The following is a 21,468-nucleotide window of genomic DNA, read 5'->3' on the forward strand; positions in this document are numbered from 1 at the left end:
TAATAAACAAACAGAAACCCAAATAAAAAACACAATTCCATCGCACTGGTAGCCACAAAAAATGAAATACCTTGGCATCTTCCTAACCAGAGACGTGAAGGACCTTTACAATGAAAATTACAAAACACTGCTCAAAGAAATCAAAGCTGACATGAACAAGTGGAAAAATATCCCATCCTCATGGATCAGAAGAATCAACATTGTGAAGATGTCCATCTTACCTAAGGCAATCTACAAATTCAATGCAATACCCATCAAATTACCAGCAACATTCTTCTCAGACCTAGAAAAAGCAACACAGGAATTCATATGGAAACACAAACGTCCAAGAATAGCCAGAACAATCCTCAGCAAAAAAAACAAAGCAGGTGGTATCACAATACTAGACTTCAAACTTTAGTATAAAGCTACAATCATCAAAACAGCTTGGTATTGGTACAGGAACAGGCATATAGATCAATGGAATAGAATTGAGATTCCAGAAGCAAAACCTCAATTTCTCAACCAACTCATCACAGCATTGTTCACAATAGCAAGAACCTAGAAGCAACCATGCTGACCATCAAAAGAGGACTGGATTAAAAAAATGTGGTACAGTGAGGCGGAAGGATCGCCGGAGCCCAGCAGGTTGAGGCTGCGGTGGCCGGGAGCGGCCACTGCACTCCAGTCTGGATGACAGAGTGAGACTCCAACTCAAAAAAAAAAAAAAATTGTGGTACATATACACAATGGAATACTACACAGCCATATAAAAGAACAAAATCATGAATTTCACAGCAACCTGGATGGAACTAGAGTCTATAATACCGAGTGACCTCTCACAGAAACAAAGATCCGAGTATCACATGTTCTCACTCATATAGTGGACCTTGAACATCCAATGTAATACTATAAGAAAATGACTGACAGTAGTGGGAAACTATGGGGAGGGGAGGGTAAGGGGATTAATGGTAGTAAATATCTGTCTGGGGACGGGGAAATACCTCTTATCAAACACCTCTTATCAACAAGAATGAAACGTACTTGTATACCTAACCCTTAACTGTACCCCACAATATCATAATAAAAAATATTGATTAGAAAAATGTATACACATTTTAAGAGATGTTATCTATGTATTACTTTTATTTCACCGTAATCAAAATTGTCTGGACACTGATGGTAACCAGTTTGAGTACCTCTTGTAATTGCTGAAGTCAACATGACTTGTATTCATCTACAATTTTAATACAGTTTTTTTCTTTCTTAAAATGTGTATATATTATTTTGGCACTCTCTGTATTTTCAAAATATGTAGATGGTTATTTATATTCAAAAAGAAAATAGGAACAAAAATGAAATACTAGTTAGGTCTAAAGAAAGCATGAAATGAAGATAGGAAGAAGGGAACTCCCTGTGACTTAAGCCTATCACCAACACGTCAGGAGGTTGGAAGTCAGATAACATTATTTTTCTTGAACTCAGTCCTCCAGGGATGGGAGGAGAGGATGGGAGTTGATATGTGTGTGAACAAATTATTCCATCTTTCAGTTAGACCATCAATAAAAGGGTCGTTAGAAACAAGAAAAACAAACATGAGGCGAAGGTCACAGGATTGTTAAAGGGAAGTAGACAGTGAGTGAGGGAAATGCAGTTGATCCCAGGTTTGGTGAGCACCCCCCAGGGCCCAAGCCTAACCCCTCCCCTCCTTCAATTCCTCTTAAAAAGCAGACCCAGCCGGCCTTAGAGGAAAGTCTTGAGCTGCTTAAAAGTCACGTATTTGAGGCTACTCTGAGTTAATATATTGGAGTGAAGAGATAATTGCCTCAGAAATGTAGTCGTTTAAGGGGTTGCTTTAAAGTCAGAAGAGGAAGAAAAGATTTGATAGTTCAAGGGCTCTCGCTGAGACTTCCTTTCATGTGAATGAGAGTAAGGATGATTTAAGTGATTCTGCGGAAGCACTTTAGAGACACAAGAGCCAAAAAAAAAAAAAAAAAAAAAACGGCAGCAGCTGCTGCAGTCCTGCCCCTCTCCCTCCTTCCTTGATACCACAGCGACTTCCTCCGGGCCTAATTAGATCAAGGAGCATTTTCCTTTCTAGACAAACTCTTAATGTCCCTGTAAAAATGAAAACCAGAATGCAGTGAACAGAGCTCTACCAGAATACAAACTCCTACTTTAACTTCCTAAATACCTCTCGGTTCTTACCTCCCTCCCCTATCTATTCTGGCCTGTCTGCTCATGCCTTCAAGCCCTCTCACCTAGATTATTAAGACAGCTTCTTGTCAATTTCCCGTGCATGGCTTTTCCAGAAATACCTTTTTGAGGATGGCAGTTTGATCTTGTCACTTCTTACCTAAGACTCTTCCAATAGTTTATTGTGGCCAGCTTTTGAGACCTCCAGCGACCTCTTTCTTGCCTGCCTCTTAACCTCATCTTCAAACACTCTCCTCACCAAGAGGGTTTGGGGGATGGGTGAGAGCATCGGAGGAAGAAAAGATGGAGGTGGAGGAGACAGAGAGAGTGGCTATTTGCTCCTGGGTTTCTAGTATATTGCATGCTTCATAGTTGTGGAAGCCATTTTATACAAGAGCCACCTAGTGTTAATCTTCAACTCGTCAAAGAACAGGCTACAATCAAAGTTCAATATCAACCAATCAGAGCTGCCTCCTTTGCATGGCAGGAGCCCTGGTGCATGATGGGAATCCTAAACCTCACCCCACCTGAAAAGAAAGTCAAACTCCACTGAGAAGACACCTCAAGTCACTGGCTTGCTGTGGGCCCCTACCCCCTTACTGTGGGCTCTTTTGTGGCATCCCTAATAATCCTGTTTATTTATTCCAGTTTGGTTTGTGTGAGTTCTTTCACAGTTCTCCAGTCTTTAGTCACTGTTTCCAACAATTGTTACTATGTTTTCCCAAACCCTATGGGGTAGGTGATGTTGTTTCTATTTTGCTGATTCAAAAAGGTGGATGTTAAGAAAGCATATAAACTGTGTAGGTGACTTCCCTAGTAAGCCTTAAGACGAGTATTCAACCCAAGTCTGTCTCCAAAATATGTGCTTCTAACCACCACCATGGTTCCCCATCTCTGAGCCTCTCAAACACACTATTCCCGCTATACCTTTCCCCTTCCAAGTCTTCAGCCACTTGCTGAACTCTTTTTCATCCTTCAAAACCCTGTGCATGATTTGCCACCTCTAAAATGTCATCCCTGACTCTCAAGGGAGAATTTGTCACTTGCTCTCTACTTAGGATTGTGTTTTTAAAAGTAATATTATACGAGTTCATGCCAACCTCTAATTATCTGGTTGGCATGGCTCTCTGCTCCATTGGAGTTTCTCCAGAGAAGGAACCATGTCTTTCATTGTTGTGAACTCAGATACTGCCCAGGGCACAGCTGGTGCTCAGCTCATCTTTTGTTGATTTCAACAATTCTATTGTGCAGAGAGAAAACTCATGGATCAAAAGCCTTAGGTTCAACTCTTAAGACTTAGCAAACCATCTATGTAACTGTTAGCAAACCATCTATACAGACTGCTTAACCTCTTCAAGCCTCAGAAAACTCACATGTAAAATTCGTTGGTAGGGAGGGTATACTAAATTATTCCTGATATCTCTTCAGATTCTAAAACTCTGTGCACTTATTCTTTGCATACAAAAAGTGTTTGTGGAGGAAGCACTACTATAACCAATTGCAAAATGAAACATGGCATTTGTATCCTTGTACTTACTGAATAGTTGATGAAACGTGACTGCATTTATTGGGGCAATGGGGGAGAGGAAGCTAACCACATTATAAATAAAAGACTATGAATTTTTAATGTATTCCTTATTAAAAATGCATTACTTTCCATGCTAAATTAAATATCATTTAAAGCCAATGTTTTCCTTCTTACCTTTAGTTAAATGAGATAAGATTTCTGTTCATTTCAGTCGTGTGATAAAGGAGCACAAACCATTTGGGATATAGACTACTAGAGAAAAGTATTCCCCAGTCCCTAAAAAGAGGATTTCAAAGCAAAAAGAGAGCTAAGAACCAAATCCAAAGACAGCACACAGCTAGGTCATGGTGGAGGAGTGTCATTGCCAACTTCCAGATGATTGGCCAGCTGGCCATAAGTTCTTTACTATCATAAGTTCACTATTGCACTAGCTCATCAACATCTGTCCCCCCAGATTTGATCATTAAAGGGTACAGTCAACATAGATAGGTTACCTCACCGCAAACTACTCCCTCCAAGAGTTTTCTGACTCTTCCTCTCAGTCAGGGATTCAAGGAGGGCTGACCCAGAAGCCACAGAAGTCATTTAGCTTTTCTCCCCTCCCAGATAAGAGAGGAACAATGAACCCAACTAAAACTAAGAAATCAATAAGACAGAGCTTCTCGGCAAAGAAAGCTCTTTTTCTTTTTTCCTTCTGGGGGTGAGTGAGGTAGGGTGTCACCCTGGGAGCTCTCGTCAGCCACTTTACATATAAGAGGGAAGACTGAAGCTGAAAAAGACCCACCATGTGGAGCCGAGAGTGAAGCCATTGCCAAGAAAGAACATCCATAGATACACACACACACATACACACACACACACAGAGAGAGAGAGAAAGAGAGAGAGAGAGAGAGAGAACGGTCCTGTCCACATTGTTTGCATCTTAATCTGAAGTTTTCCCTATTCTGGGCTTTTCAATGAGGTGAGCACTCAGTGAATAGCTGTTGAACGAAGGAATGAATCTGCCTATGTAGGGGGGAAAAGGTTACATGGTTTGGTATAAAAGTAGATATTGTGCCCAAAACATGATAAGTGGTTATACAAAATGACTTCATAAAAAGAGTGTCACCAATGTATCATTAAAAATGCATTTGTAGATTTGGCTGGATGAACTTGATTTTCCTCTTCTATCTGAATGTGTTTTGGATTATGCAGCAATTTAAATGGGACAGTCATGAGACATAATAAGGAAAATATTTAACCATACAGGATTCCAGAAGCCAAGAAGTGGTGAACATGGGGTCAGATGTAGAAAGCCCTTGGAGAGGAACTAGTTGTCAAGAAGGGATAGAAAGAAAGTAGCTGGACTCTGCCCCCTGCCATTGCATCTCACCCAGGCTACTGCCCTGAAGTGGAAAGATAAGACCTTTCTGTCCTTGCCCAGTTCAAGTAGCACTGATTACCTCTGCTGAGTTGAATGGATCTGAGTCTTGCCAAAGTGACAGAGAGGAGAGAGACTCAAGTAAGAAAATCTGTAGATCTGATGATACCACCAAGTTCCATCCTCCAACTGTCAATCACCAGCTAAAGCCTTTTTCGGTTCTAGGCCAGGTAGTTGATGGAAAAGTCTGATCTGTACCAAGAACAAGAAAATCTAGCCAGAACCCACAGTCATCCACAGTTACTGAGTAGAGAGAAAATTATCTAGTGTACTTATCTAGAAAGATGGGTCAGCTAGGAATCCCCAACAAGAGGGCAGACCCCCATCTTTTGGAAGATGACATCTGGGTGTTGTAATATGATAATGGCCCCTCTTTGAATAAGGTGAAGTTAGAGAATAATTTGGAAAAGAGCAAACTTAAAGAGGACTAGCTAATGTCTAGGCACCCTGTGGCTCAATCACGTTGACACATAAAGTTTGCCATCACAAACGTCATGAATGATTGAAGTAAATGAGCGAATGAAAAGTGAAACAAGATGGATGTCTGAGGAGAGACAAAAATAAAGTAGGCCATGACATTATGATAAGTATTACATGGCAACCTCAAAGCATCTTAAAACCCAGGACTTAAGGACTTATATCCTATGAGAACAATGCTGGCCCCAAGTACCACTATTTTAAATCAGGGCACCTTGGGTTTTTTTGGTAAAGAAAGAAAGTTAAGAAGTGGCAGATCGACTATAAATGGGGAGTGATGCCCTGTACCTGATAACCCAGCTATTGTTTTCTACTGAACAGTGAAGGTTTATTTTTCATACTCCTGCTTAATAATTCATTTATCCAGCAAACATTTATTGAGCTCTACACTAGATGTCAGATTCTGGGAATGTAGCAATTAACCATACAGATAAAATCCCTGCCTTCTTAGAATTCACACTCCAGTGAGACAGACAGTACAAAAACAAACAGGTGCTCCAAGAGGAAAAGTAGGGGTAAAGGAAGAAGGCGCTCATTTAATGCATCCTACAAAGATGGTGCCATGAGGGCTAACCTTTTGGGAAGCTGTGTGTAAAGTTGCCACTCTTCTATAACAGTCACCTCAGGAAGAAGTCATAGTTCTTTTGAAAGCCCATAACCAATCCATGAATGCCTATGTTGTCACTAAGTGTTGAGTTCTAGAGAGCTGTAAATTTCCTAAAGCAAGGAGACTCCCTGGCTTCAGATGCTACAATGAGAGCTTAGATATAATGAGCTGCACATTCTGTACCCACACTCTGCAACTATCAGAGTTTCTATCTCCTTCTGCCTTGGCAAATTAAGAGGAATATCATAGAGGAGAAAATGGCTGAAGACAAGTGGACCAAAATTCCTTGTCTAAAAATATTCCATCTAACCTACTGCTGGGAACCTTCTAGAAGCTTCTGCCTTCCACTGTGAGTTTGCCAGGACCTATGACTGGAATCCACACTCTCATCTGCTCTGAACCTGGCTTTCAACAGGCTTCTTCCTTTTGGCTCCAGCCTCTTGGAGTGGTTCCCTGGCCCATCTCGTTCACGGTTTCTGACTCAAGGGCTACACCGTCCTGAGGTGACTATGTCTGTCACCTGTCAGTGCTCAGAGGGCCTTTCTCTGCATAGTTCCTGTTGAGGTTCAACATGCCCATCAACAGCATCCACCCCTCAGGAAAGGTTCATGGGTGCATGCACACCAGTGACTGAGTGTGCAGTCAGTGTGCCTCGAGATCCACCTCAGCTTTAGACCTAAAGGTCCAGATGAAAACATGGTGGTCCTTTTTGGGTAGCTACAGGAGACACAGTCCTTGACAGGGAAGGGGTAGCAGGACCCAGAGGACCTTCCCACAGACACAGCGATTGCGAGGACCACAGGACACCACGCCAACCCCAGGCAGACTTGCAGCGAGTCACACCCTCTCTCCCCTGACCACCTCCCTATACTGAAGTTAATTTCTCCCGAGCTGTTCCAGATTGAAGGAGGTCTCAAATACATGACAACAAAATACAATACACACGGAAGAATCAACATTGTTAAGATGTCCATCCTATCTAAGGCAATCTACACATTTAACACATTACCCGTTAAATTACAAGCAGCATTCTTCACAGACCTGGAAACAATAACACAGGAATTCAAATGGAAACATAAATGGCTACGAATAGTAAAAACAGTCCTCAGAAAGAAAAAGAAAACGGAGGTATCACACTCTTAGACTATAAACTTTATTATAAAGCTACAATAATCAAAACAGCCTGGTATTGGTACAAGAACAGGTGTATAGACCAAAGAAACAGGATTGAGATTCCAGAAGCAAAACCTCAATTTCTCAACCAACTCATCTTCGACAAAACCTTCACCACTAACCACTAGAGAGAGGAGAACCTATTCAGTAAATGGCCCTGGGAAAACTGACTGACCACATGCAGAAGATTGAAACAGGGCCTTTACCTAACCGAATACACAAAAATCAACTCTAAATGGATCAAAGACTTAAACATAAAACCTCAAACTACAAGAACTTAAAAAATGCAGGAGACACCATTATGGAAATTGGGACTGGCAACCAATTCCTGATCAAAGCCCCAAGTGCCCATGCCATAAGAGGTAAGATAGACAAGTGAGACCTCATCAAACCGGCAAGCTTCTGCAAAGTCAAAGAAACCATCAAGAGAGCAGGGAGATAGCCCACAGACTGTGAAAAAATATTTGCCAACTGTAAGTCTGACAAAGGCCTAACATCTAGGATCTACAAGGACCTCAAACATGCTGGGGAAAAAAAAAACAGCCCCATTACAAAGTGGGCAAAAGATATGAATAAACAGTTCTCAAAAGAAGACATACGAACAGCCAACAGATATATGAAAAATTGCTCAGCCTCACTAGTCATCAAAGAAATGCAAATTAAAACTACACTGAGATACCACCTAACTCTAGTCAGGGTGGCCATCAGCAATAACTCAAAAAATAACAGATGCTGGAGAGGATGTGGTGAAAAGGGAACACTTCTACACTGTTGGTGGGACTGTAAACCAGTACAGCCTCTGTGGAAAACAGTGTGGCGATTTCTAAAAGTTCTAAAAATTGACCTTCCATATGACCCTGCAACTCCCTTACCAGGAATATACCCAGAAGAACTCAAATCACTCTATAAAAAAGATACCTGCACACGTATGTTTATCCCAGCATTGTTCACAGTAGCAAGAACATGGAACCACCTGTGCTGCCCATCCAAAGAGGACTGGATAAAAAAAAATGTGGTACATGTACATGATGGACATAAAGAAGAAAAACAATCATGAACTTTGCAGCAACCTGGGTGGACTTTGAGTCTATAATACTGAGTGATCTTTCACAGAAACAAAGAACTGAATCACGTGTTCTCACTCATAAGCAGACTTGAACAGGTATCAAAACACTATAAGAAAAGGATGGGCAGTAGCAGGAAACTGTGGGAGGATGGGGGGGCGAGGAGACGAGATTGGCAGTCGTGGGAATCTGCCGGGGGGAAGGGGGGTCACACCTCATCAGCAAGGGTACCTGCATAATGAACATTTGTATACCTAACCCTGAATTATAACCTACATCTTTAAAATTAAAAAATTAAAAGTTAAAAAAAAACAAAACACCTTCCAACACTGGATCTTGCACTACTGGAGTAAAAAAATGCCACAAAAGGCTTAATTGGGCCAGCTGACAATATTAGCCTACAGAGAGTAGGTCAAGGTATCTTATTCACGTAAATGTTACCAAACTTGGTAATGGTACTAGGGAATGAAAGAATATTCTAACTCAGGAGGTGCTGAAGGGTAAAAGGCCATGATGTGTACAACTTAGGCTCAGAAAACTTGGAGAAATAAACGGGAAGGGGGTGTTGGGAGTGAGAATGCAAGAGCATGAGCAAAGATGAAAACAGATGAGGTCAAATGTTAACAATATGTTAAGGGAGGCCTGATCTAGAGATGGTCATTATATTATTCTGGCAGCTTTTGTGTATATTTAAAATTACTTTTAAGTGAAAATTTAAGCCCGGCTTGGTGGCTCAGCCTGTAATCCTGCGCTTTGGGAGGTTGAGGTGAGTGGATGGCCTGAGTCCGCGGGTTTGAGACCCGCCTAGGCAACTTGGCAAGACCTTATCTCTACAATAAATCAAAAAATTAGCCAGGTGTGGTAGTGCACGCCTGTAGTTCCAGCTACCGGGAAGGCTGAGGTGGAAGGATTGCCAGAGCCCAGCAGGTCGAGGCTGGGGTGGCCGGGAGCGGCCACTGCACTCCAGTCTGGGCGACCGAGTGAGACTCCAACTCAAAAAAACAAACAAAAAAAGTGCCTCCACTGGAAAACTTAGGGAGAACCGGTTCATGACTAGTGGAGGGCAGGCAGAGGACTCACTGGAGGGGAGACAGGCACTCCAGGTGTGGAGAAGGGTGGAAACAAGCAGTGGCTACAGAAGAGGAAGGCCATCTCTTAACTCAGCCGTGAGCCAGGCCTGCAGGGCCGTGGCCCTGAGGACATTGGTAGGCTTTGAGCTGGCCCTCTCCCGGGCCATCCAGACGGCACACTCCTCCAGACTGACCAGTCTGCTCCATCTTAACTGTGGAGCAAACTGCCTGCCCCTGAGACAGGACAGAGACACCGACAGAACCTTCTCTAACGAAAGCCGGGGAATGAGATGTGCTTTCCTTTTCTAGCTCCATTTTCCAGGGCAGAAAATGTGCTCTGCAGAACCCCAGGGCCTCTCACAACCTTAGGAATATGCTGGCTATAATTTCTTTTCTTTCTCATTATATTAAATGTTCCATTGTCGCAATCAGGGGGAATATAGAGATTCAAATAATAAAGTTCTGGTCTAGGATTGTCTGGAGAATTTCTTCCTGGCTGCGTTCTGGGGAAAGAGAAGAGCTTTCGTTTTCTTTTGGAAATAGCGCGTCCTAGTGGTGGTTGTAGGAACTGCAGGTAAATTCAGGAATCGTTTTTCTCTTGGGTGAAAACATTTGGCCAGTGTTTGCTCCTTGGTCAGTAAAATCAGATTTCGAAATGCCTTTTTTTTTTTTCTTTCTTTTTTTTTTTCTTTTGAAGAAACCACTACCGAAAACTTCTAGATGAGGAAACACGGGTTGGTGTAACTCGGTTCTGTTCCTAAGCCCTGAATTGCTAATGTTTTCATGATGTTGCATAAATACAGCAACTTTTACCCTGGAAAACCACCAGTGGAAATTTCTAAACAGTTTGGATGTCCCCCAGATAATATTTCAAGTCCAAGCAGTTCTCAGCTCTCGTTCTTGCTTAAATTCTAAGCATCTTCTATCTAAACTGACACTTTCGAAACACACTTATTTTAGAACTTTTGTTCCATCCAGTAGGAAATCAGCTCATGCTGAAAAGGCCCCTTTCTCTGTGCCTCCTTGACCAGCCCTGCCACAGCAGCCCATTCTGGGTTCAAGCACTGTAGTCACACGGGTTTTGGGCCCGAGCCATCTCGGTGTCACCTACCTTCCTCCAGAGATGCAGCCAGAGGGTTCGGAGCAAATTAGCACAGATCCTGAGACTTACCAAAATTAGGCCACCTAAAATGAATCATGCAGGCAATTTTTAATACAACCTCCTGTCTGAGTAGCACTTTTCCTAGGCTATTGATTTTCACAGTCATGACTGTAGCTGCTTCCCAAGCAGGCCTGGGTGTGCCAAGTGTCTCATGAAAAGGGCAGATCGTAGGAACGCATGGAGAAAGAGCGTTTGAGGCCAGGAGGAGGCTGGGAGGATGACGGCGAGTTCAATTTGGGAAAAAACATAATTTTCTTTCTTTTTTTTAAATTTTAGAATGGGGAGGTCTCACACTGTTGCCCAGGCAGGCAACCACCTGGGTTCAGGTAACCCTTCGGCCCTCAGCCTCCTGAATAGATGGGATTACAGGTGCCACCATGTCCAGCTAAGTTTGTTTTGTTTTGTTTTGTTGTTTTTTGCTGATCTTGAACTCCTGAGCTCAAGTAATCCTCCTGCCTCAGCCTCCCAAAGTGCTGGGATTACAGGCTTGAGCCACCATGTTCAGATAAAATAATGTTCAACTTCCAGTCTGTATCAACCCCATAATATTTTGAAAAGGAGAAAGAGAATGAAGGATGATCTTCCCTAGGTGCCCACTCTATACCTCTTCATACAGGTAGTGTTATCTGCGAGGAAAGGCTTTATTTTTATTTCCATCAGGGAAAGAGGGAGGGTGAACCTGTCTTCAAGTCCTCCTGCTGGGACATCTTGTTCTCACTATGACAGAACCCGGGGAAGACTTCAGAGTGAAAAATAGGTCCTAACGATCTTAGAATCTTCATTTAGAGATCAACGAAAACTCTCTCCAGTAACAAATGCCTTCAAGCTCTCTGGCCCAACATCATGGAGGAAGCTGTGAGGCGATGAGGTTGCTCTCTAGCTTTCTCTCCCCTCGTCTTCAATTTCTTCCCCCCAGTGTTTCTGCATCATCGGTCTGCAGCCCTTTGTCCTGCTTCAACACCCAACCTTTTACCTTGATCTAGCCAAGGAGTTTCCTTTTCATCTTTTCTCTTGAGGTCAGACCTGGCCTATGTCCTGTTTCCTTCTTGGTCTGCCATCTAACAGCTTAGAATAGTGTGACCATCACTCAAACATACTGTCTTTTTCATGAAAATCTCTGAGGCCTGGTGTCGCCTGTTTAAGGAAATTCTCAGACACTGAGGTAAGCTGTGGAGGGGTACTGCAAGCTGGGGGAAGTTTCAGCCCTTTTCATTTCATTCTGTCTCAAATTTTTTTTAAAAAAGGTATCTTGGAGAAGTTAGGGTTTCACTGTGTTGCAGGGGTGTGATCATGGCTCATTGCAGCCTCAACCTTCTGGGATCAGATAATCCTCCAACCTTAGCCTCTTGAGTAGCTGGAACTACAAGCATGCACCACCACACCTAGCTAATTTTTTTATTTTTGTAAAAATGGGGTCTCGCTATGTTGCCTAGGCTAGTCTTGAACCCCTGCACTCAAGCAGTCCTCTTACTGCGACCTCCCAGAATATTAGGATTACAACATGAACCACCAGTACCCATCCTCAAATATTTTTATTCTAGACACAATGCTGGACAGCAGAAATACGGCAGTTGATAAGATCACTTAACATTACATTTAAAGAGTTATTTATTTCAATGTTTCCTGTGACCGTCCTGATTAAATAGGAGCTTGAGTGAAGTGAAAAGAAAAGGAAAAAATCTTTTTCAATAAATCTGAGGAGCTATTCCAATAGGTGAAGCAAAGACATTGTAAGAGCAAGTGAGGAAAGGAAAGGGATACACTCAGAATAGTGTGAGATTCCATCTGTAGGTGTTTCTTTTCTGACCTTCTATCTTTTCCAGGTAGACCATACATTTCTTTTTTCAAACTCTGAAGATGACTAAGTCATTGATTCCTAGGATAGGCTTAAAAGGAGTTTGGCTAGCCTGGGCAACCTAGCAAGACCCCATCTCTACAAAAAGTCAGAAAATGAGCTGGGCATGGTGGTATGCACCCATAGTCCCAGCTACTTGGGATACTGAAGCAGGATTGCCTGAGCCCAGGAGGTTGAGGCTGCAGTGAGCCGTAATCATGCCATTGCACTCCAGCCTAGGCGACAGAGACTGTGACTCAAAAAAAAAAAGGTTGGAGCATTGGAGCAAGGGAGCTCCTGGGCTCCCACTCTGGTGAGCAGTGAGTCAAACACCTTCGCAAAGATGACTTCATGTCATTCTTAGAAAACCATTGTGAAACAAGTTGAATGAAACCCATTTTACAGATGGGGCAGCTGAGGTTCAGCCAGGCTAAACAACGTAATATGTTCTAGGATGCAAGAGAAAATATGGGGCGAGAGCACTGTGAGCGGAGGAAAGGAAATTTCCTAGTCTTTCACCCAAAGTGGCCTGCGTGGTTTCTGTGGAACCACTGTCATCTCCTCTACTATCCACTCATTTACCTCTGCCAACTTATTAGTTGATGTGATGCTCTTTGGTGTCTCTGTTTCCCAGCCTCTAGATACCCACCCCTCTGTCCAGTCACACAGGTGTAGCGAGCACTTTCTAAATGCAAGAGTGTCACAGGATTACAAGGTACTGTAAGTTCTAGTTCACATCCTTGGGGTAATGACAGCATGATTTTGAGAACAAGATATATACACACAAATAACCAACCATCTACACCCTACAGGGAGTAAAGACCGTTCCATGCTGTTAAATACTTCTAGAAACAAGGAGGTTTAAAAATAACCACAAACAAATAAGTAACCCGCACAACTGAAAGCTTGAACAACTAGCCCGTCCTGCGAGAGAGGAAGGAGAATAGGTGAATTGGATGGCCTGAGCACGAGGCCTGTGTGAGAATGTTCTAGATGGGGATGGTAAAGTCGAGCAGAAGCTGGATGGCTCGAGCAGGGGGTGGAGGATCAGCGGCTAGAGCAGGTCCAAGTCACAGAGCAACGAGAGGGAGCAGGACTGAGCACAGCTGGGTCTGCAGCATCTCCAGGAGACGTGTGTGTGTGTGTGTGTGTGTGTGTGTGTGTGTGTTGGTCTGGGGTGGTGTGGAGGTTTTGGAGCTAGGAAGACCTATGGAAAGAGTGGCCAGGAGCGGTAGCTCACGCCTGTAACCCCAGAACTCCTTGAGACCAGGAGTTTGAGACCAACCTGGGAAACATAGCAAGATCTCGTCTCTTCAAAAAATTGAAAAATTAGCCTGGTGTGATGACACACGCCTGTAGTCCCAGCTACTCAGGAGGCTGAGATGGAAGGATTGCCTGAGCCCAGGAGGTCAAGGCTGCTGTGAGCTGTGACTGTGCCACTGAACTCCAGTCTGGGTGGCAAAGTGAGTCCCCAACTAAAGGAAAAATACACACACACGATGCCAAAAAAAAAGTATACACCTTTTAAGAAAAGAAAAAAACTGCATTAAAATTGTAATAGTATTTATCGACAGCAAAAGATGAATTCAAGTCACATTTGACTTCTGCAATTAGATGAGGTGCTCAAAGTGGTTACCATCAGTGTCCAGACACTTCTTATTATGGTAAACTAAAGTAACACATAGATAATATCTCTTAAAATGTATATACGCTTTTTTGGCACCCCTGGTATATGGAAGGTATGGAGAAAGCATTGTCCTGGGACCCAAGGGACAGGGATTCTAGTCCCAGCCTTCTTGCTAGCTGGAAGTGTAACTTCAGGAGAATCCTCGACACCTCTGAGCCTCAATTTTCTTCAGCTGCAAGACCAGAAATTGGAGCAGATTATATCTGAGGCTCTCCCATGTCAGTCATTCCCAGACCTCCCCCATCTCTCTCTTTCTTCTCTTATCATCCCCTCCCCACCATCAGCTCAAGGCTAGAGAAAATTTTGTCCTTGGTTGGCAAATAACAGTTTTTGTGGTTTTTTGGTTTCTTTGCTTGTTTGCTTGCTTTTGACAAACAATTGCTTCAATCCTGGACAAGCCGTGTCATCATTTAAAAAAAGAGAGAGAAATGAGTGTCACCATTATTGGAGAATTTCTAAAGCATAAATAAGCCCCCAGTGACCAGTGTGGTTTCTATGGAACCAACAGTCACTGATTCTACTGCCCACCCACGTGCTTTTGCTGACTTACTTGCATTGACGCCTCCTGGTGATATTAGGGGCGTCACAGGAAAGAGCCAGGTTCAGGGCTCACTCTTCTGTTTGCTCTAAGGATATTGGGAGGATGCTATTCATTCCACAGAGGAGAGCCACGAGGAAATTTCTCTCCAGATCAAGAAGAGGTGTGGCACTCCGGAGCTACTGGCTTGTCTCTGCCTCAAGGACCCTGTGGGTTGCAAAGGACCCCGTTTCCCTCTTCACAATTGAGTGCTTCTGGAAAACTCCGAGGCAAATCCAGGCCCACCCCTCGCAATTACGTGGGCTTGTACACCATGTGCAACTCCACCCAGCTCTGTCTCCCCTTCCTGCTCATTTGGTCTTCCTTGGCCTCATTTTTCCATCTTCTTTTTAGTTTATTTTTATCTTTCTGAATTATATGCATTTGGGCTCCTTAAATACTTCTGGAAACAAGGAGGTTTAAAAATCTACACAAACAAGTAAATAAGTAACTTGAGCCCTTGAATGCTTTGTTTTCCAGTCCAGAGATCAGCAAACGACAGCCAAACCCAGCCTGCTTCCCGTTTTTGTATGACCCACAAGCTAAGAATGACTTTTACATTTTTGTATGATTTAGGAGAAAAAAGAAAATTCGTGATATGGGAAAATTATATACAATTCAAATTTCAGTGTCCTTAAATAAAGTTTTATTGGAGCATAGCCACACCTACTCATTTGCATACCACCAATGGCTCCTTTCCCCTTACAGGTCCGATTTCAGTTAATTATGAAGGAGGCGGACGTGGCCCTCAAACCTAAAATATTTCCTCTCTGGCCTGTTACGGAAAAAGTGTTGCCCCCGGCTTAGAACTTCATTTTCTGTCTGTTTGAGGTCTTCCTGTCAATGTTAGGATTCTAAAATAGCCTCAAAGCGAGGTATTTGCTACATCCTAACAGCCTAGAGATTTCTGTGCTGCCTGTAAAACCACCCCTCTGGGGACTTTAACCTCACCTCAGGCTCATGCTCACCATCTCACTCAGAGTTCAAAACGATGTCATGGAGACAATTGATTTTCAGCCCCTTAGAGATGACTGAAAGACCTTCTTGGGTCTTTTATGTATATAGTCACTAATAAAATGCATTTTAAGGCTACTATTCTTGCTTAGATGTCTAAGTCAACAGAGGGATCTATACAGCAACTTGGCACTTTTTCCATCACAATTTCCTTCAGTTTCTTTTCAATTGATACATGTGTTTGCATATTTGCTGATTTCTTCCCCCCTCTCCTGGTCAACCTTAGTTAGAAATAAAACCAAGTCTCCATGGAAACACAACATAATGCTCTCTCACAGATGATCGAGGGACCCAAGCAGCTGGTATCGGGCTCAAGTCTGCAATGGCATCTGACCAAATTAGGAAGAGAAAACAGCCTCCCCGGCTCTTCCGGACCTCTCAGGATTCTACAGCTCAGCGAGGAAACCTACACAGATTGTGAATTACTGAGGATTGTTTTATTCTTTCTTTTCCTTCTGAGAATATTCTCTTATTCATGTATATGTTTCAGTGAGGGGATTTTAACCCCTTACTTTTAGGCTGATGGACAGACGTTAGAGAATAAGTGGAAAGAGAACTTGCATTCAGTAAGCACCTACTCTGTGTGTCAGACATGTATATGTTACGGCTGGCCCAATGTCACAAGGTTCTAAAACAAGCAGAGCAGTATTTAAGCTCCAGTCAGCCTAACTCCAAAACCCTACACAACTCTTTGCACTACACAAAAAGAAGAAAATAGAAAAAGACAAGATTGAACAGAGAGGTCTTTTAACATAACTATGGTGCCCTCCCTACCCCTTTGGTCCGGGGGGAATAAAATCAGAATAAGAAAGTAAGAATATAGAAGTCACCATCTCTCCTCACCCCCAACTGTACTTATAAGAAATCAAAGTGTAGGCTGAGGCGGAAGGATCACCGGAGCCCAACAGGTTGAAGCTGTGGTGGCCAGGAGCAGCTACTGCACTCCAGTCTGGGTGACAAAGTGAAACTCCAACTCAGAAAAAAAAAAAAAAAAAGAAATCGAAGTGTAAAGTAAGTTGAGGAGGAACCATGAGGACCCTGGTTTTCTGATTTTCTTCCCTAAAAATCCCCTCCAAGAACTTAAAAGAGAATGTCTTATTTAAATAAAGGTAAAGAATAAGCGTCTTGAAGGAAGGATAAGCGAAGTACTAAGGAAGCCTGATATGGGGAACATATCAGGAGGGTGTGCCACGGCACAGAACATTCATCAGAATTCAAAGCCTTGGCTATTTCTTGGGGCAGATGATCCATGTAACTGCGTCTTTGTCTCCTCCAACTCAGTTTTAAGAGCCACATTCTGCTAAGTCCCATTTCTCACTAGAGTGTGATGCAGCAGCATATACGTTTGTCCAAAAGCCCGCTCCATGAGCGGGACCCGGCATTTCCAAGGTCACAGAGCCTTGCTCACCAAGGCATTATGACAAGTTGCCCCAAACTAGACTTTCAAACCTCAGGGAGGATGGGACCCACAGAGATGCCTCCAGGGAGGGTGGGAGATAACTGGTCCCCTCTGGCAGGTGGGCTCCAGGCCTCCACCTTCAACTGAAGAAGTTTTGCTTTCACCTGCCTGAAGAAAGTGGGTTCCTCTGCTTCATAATTCTTTAAAAAAAACATCATGCCAGAACATATCTTCATCTGAACATTCGTACACAGCACAGATCTGTCACTGATATTTCAACTGTGACTCTTGAGAGAGAGAGGCATGCCCTCTCAAGGTCTGTGCAAGAATTCATGGCAGCTGGGCTCAGTGGCTCAGCCTGTAATCCCACGCCTTTGGGAGGCTGAGGTGAGTGGATTGCCTGAGCCCGTGGGTTCGAGACCCGCCTGGGCAGTGAGACCTCATCTCTACAGTAAAAATCAAAAAATCAGCTGGGCGTGGTAGCGCATGCTTGTAATTCCGGCTACACGGAAGGCTGAGGCGGAAGGATCGCCGGAGCCCAGCAGGTGAGGCTGCGGTGGCCGGGAGCGGCCACTGCACTCCAGTCTGGGCGACCGAGTGAGACTCCAACTCAAAAAAAAAAAAAGAAGAAAAAGAATTCATGGTAGTTCTACCCATCCTGCGACAAATACATGGAGACCTTTTTTTTTGGTAGAGACAAGGTTCCACCCTGTTGCCCAAGCTGGTCTCCAACTCCTGGCCTCAAATGATCCTCCCTCCTTGGCCTTCCAAAGTGCTGGGATTACATGTGTGAGCCATGGCACCTGGTCAGAGATAGATTTTTTTTTAAGTCTACAGTCTATCTTCCCCTTCACCTAATCTGTATTCTGACATCACCATCACTAGCACCACTGTCTTGTGGAAGACACATTCAGAAAAGAAGCTGGGTGAGGCATGGTGGCATCCCTTCTTCATCCCGGTGAGTGAAGCCATAGTTCTCTTGGAAAAGCGGTTAGATTCTTCCTGGCCTCCACCTGTAATGCCTGCCAGGGTAGGCTGTCCTGTGCTCCCTAGAAATCTGAAAGAGTTTCATTCCTTTTCTGCTCTAGCCCTTTATTACATAAAGACTGTAAAATACTCTGCTCTCCAGAGAGGAACCATATCATTGCAAATTGCTTTATTAATAAAATTAGCTGATAAATGAGAGCAGTAGTTACTACACTGAATTAGACCTTTGAATTATGGGAAAATGAAATCACAGGGGCCATCTTGTACTTGAAAATCTTGTCCTATACAATAGAAGTTTTGACTTGAGCTAGGACAATTGTTCCTTACAAATGCTAAATTGTTTTTGTTTTGTTCTTTGGTTTGGGTTGTTTTTTTGTTTTGGGGTTTTTTTTTTTTCCATTTTCAGTATCCTTTTTCTTCTGAATGGCTTTTACTCAGCTTCTGAGCTGTTTAAAACTCCGGGCATTGGTCAAGGACACACTTGTGATTTAGCTAAGCATAGGCATATCTTATAAAATGTTTAAATAGTAATTGCTCTGAAAAAGAATGATACTTCCTATCTCAGAGAAATTTTTTTTTTTGAGTTGGAGTCTCACTCCATCGCCCAGGCCACCCCAGCGTCGACCTGCTGGGCTCAAGCGATCCTTCTACCTCAGCCTTCCAAGTAGTCAAAACTACAGGTGCGTGCTACCATGCCCCGCTAACTTTTTGATTTGTTGTAGAGACGAGGTCCTGCCAAGTTCCCCAAGCTGTTCTCGAACCCATGGGTTCAGGCAATCCTCTCACCTGGGCCTCCCAAAGTACTGGGACTTAAGGATTGAGCCACCACACCCAGCCTCAGAGCAAGTTTTAAAGATTACACATCCAACCCTATACCAGGGAAAAATTTCTCTTTTTCGTTAATATTTCACAGAATAAATAATGGCATGGGAAGGCTAGCGTGCAACCCGTAATTTCTCTTGGGTTATATTGATAAAAAGTGCTGTCATTTCAAGAAGAACTTGAACTACTTTATTACCCATTAGCACAGACCACATGATTCTGCCTTACAAGAAAATAACAGTCTTGAGGCCCACGTGGCATTAAAAAAATAAATCTCCTCTTAATTTATAAATTTCCTTGAGGAGGATAGAGTCTCCATTCTTCATTTTGACTTACTAAATCTACTACCTTCTTAGAGTCAAAGATATTTCTTTTTTGTTTTTCTTTGTTTTTGTGTGTGTGCGTGTGTGTGAGTCAGAGACTTACTGTCGCCCAGGCTAGAGTGCAGCGGTGATCATAGCTCACTGCAGCCTCAACCTCCTGGGCTCAGTGATCCGCCCACCTCAGCCTCATGAATAGATGGGACTACAGGCATAGTCCCATCATGACTGGCTAATTTTTTTTTTTTTTTTGAAGAGAAGAGGTTCTACGTTGCCCAGGCTGGTCTCAAGATCCTGGGCTCAAGTAATCGTCCAGCCTGGACCATTGAAAATGCTGGAATTAAAGGCATAAGTCATAACAGTGGCCAATCCAATTAGTATTTCTAAGGCCACACGTGGTTAGGACTTTCAAGTAGGTGAGCTTGATATTTTGTGTAACCCTTTGAGTAAAGAGAAAGACAATTTAAAGCTCAAAAAATAAGGCAACCCAAAAAATGGGCTCACCCACTGCATTTATTTTCCTTCTCCTTGTAGCATTCTGTCCTGCTATTTCATGCTTATTTCTTTTATAACAACCTTTAACCTCAGTGCAGTGCAGTGCCCTGGTTGGACACATTGCAATCAGCATTACCTGTATGCCATGCCCGTCTCTGCCTTGGTGGTATCCTGCAACGAAATTCCATGGACACGTAAAAACTTTTCCAGATGTTTCTGTTCTGCCGCTCCACTGGGCCTGACAGGCCCGCAGGCTGCCTGAGGCTGAGTCTTGGTCACTGCAAGGTGCCGTCTGCATTTTAGAGCTGATTCACTGGATTTTGGCAGACCTAGCTTGGGGCTAGGGATGTCTGCACAGGCAGGTTTATACAGATGCATGTTTCAAAACCCAAGGAGGCAAAGCTAATTGCACAGTTCTTAGCTTTAAGTCAGTCTGTGTCTTGCTGTGATTACCTTGGGTTATCTGGCTTCGGTATGTCCCTCAAAGAACTCAGCGTGTATTCTTTAGCTCTCTTAGGGGTTTTGTAAGCAAGCAGGCTCCTAAATCCCAGACAGAGCTTTTGGTTATATGTCTCTGCCCAGGCCTAGGCAGACAGGAGCCTGTCAGAGGCCAATCGCTTTTCCCGTCCTATCCCTTTAAAGTTCTCAAAGTCAAACGTAAACAACTAAGTATGGGTCTAGGGTGGGAGGGGAATGGGCATTTTTTCCCCATGTCTTTCTATTTAGGTAAAGGGAAATATTTTGGTGGGAACTGGGCCAAATCTTCTGTTTTCATAAGCATCGTAAGGCCTTGGGGATGATTCATAAGCATGTAATGAGACCTCTTAAATTATTAAGTATTTCATAATCAAATAATTTTTTATACCAGTGGCATGATTCATTTGGGTGAAAGGTTCATGAACCTTTTTCTTTTCAGCTGTTGCTGTCAAATGACAGGAAAATATCCATAAGTTGGTTGTAAAAAATAAAGGACCCACACAAATATGACCAGTTATTGTCAACAAAGGTGCAAGAATAATTATATGAAGGAAAAATTAGCCTTTCAGCAAAGGATACCGGACCAATTGGTAATCCACAAGCAAAAGCAAAGCAAAACAAAACAAAAAGAATTGAACCCTTGGCTTAAACCTTATATTTGTATGAAAATTAATTCGAAATGGATCATAGACTTAAATGTAAAATTGTAAAACTTCTAGATCAGAGAAGATCTTCAGGACTTAGAGCTGAGTGAGAAATTATTACACTTGACACCAAAAGCACAATCCATAAAGAGAAAATTAATAAATCACAACTCACCAACATTAACAACATTTACTTTAGGAAAGATCTTGTGAAGAAGATGAAAAAACAAATTACAGACTGAGAGAAAAATTTGCAAATCCACATATCTGATGCAGGACTTACATCTAAAACATATAAGGAATTCCACAAACTCAACAATAAAAACATAAGCAATCCAGTTAGCAAACGGGCCAAAGATATGAACAAGCATTTCACTGAAGAGGACACACAGATGGAAAATACGTGCATTAAAAGATCACCAGTCATTGGGAAATACGAGTGGAATCTGCAGTGAGATGTCACCACACACCCATCAGAATAGTTTTAAAAAGAATGGAGATAACACCAAATGCTGGCAAAGATTCAGAGAAACGAG

At 42.9% G+C, this 21,468-nt stretch overlaps 1 protein-coding gene across 4 annotated transcripts in view; it reads right to left on the minus strand.

The window, feature by feature from the left end:
* KCNAB1 (potassium voltage-gated channel subfamily A member regulatory beta subunit 1) overlaps window positions 1-21,468 on the minus strand; it is a 436,423-nt gene that overhangs the window by 392,161 nt on the left and 22,794 nt on the right. The window contains exon 2 of one of the 4 annotated variants that reach the window (XM_021719353.1): window positions 19,948-20,323. The exons of 2 other annotated variants lie outside the window; for them this stretch is intronic. In XM_021719353.1, coding sequence (XP_021575028.1) covers window positions 19,948-20,189 — 242 coding nt within the window. In that variant the 5' untranslated portion in view covers window positions 20,190-20,323. Of the gene's footprint in view, window positions 1-19,947; window positions 20,395-21,468 lie in introns of those variants that run through there. One more of the 4 variants, XM_021719352.1, reaches the window with a different exon arrangement.

Source organism: Carlito syrichta, unplaced genomic scaffold (assembly GCF_000164805.1).
Source record: "Carlito syrichta isolate Samal-C Ts95f unplaced genomic scaffold, Tarsius_syrichta-2.0.1 Scaffold314595, whole genome shotgun sequence".
Taxonomy (NCBI): Eukaryota; Metazoa; Chordata; class Mammalia; order Primates; family Tarsiidae; genus Carlito; species Carlito syrichta.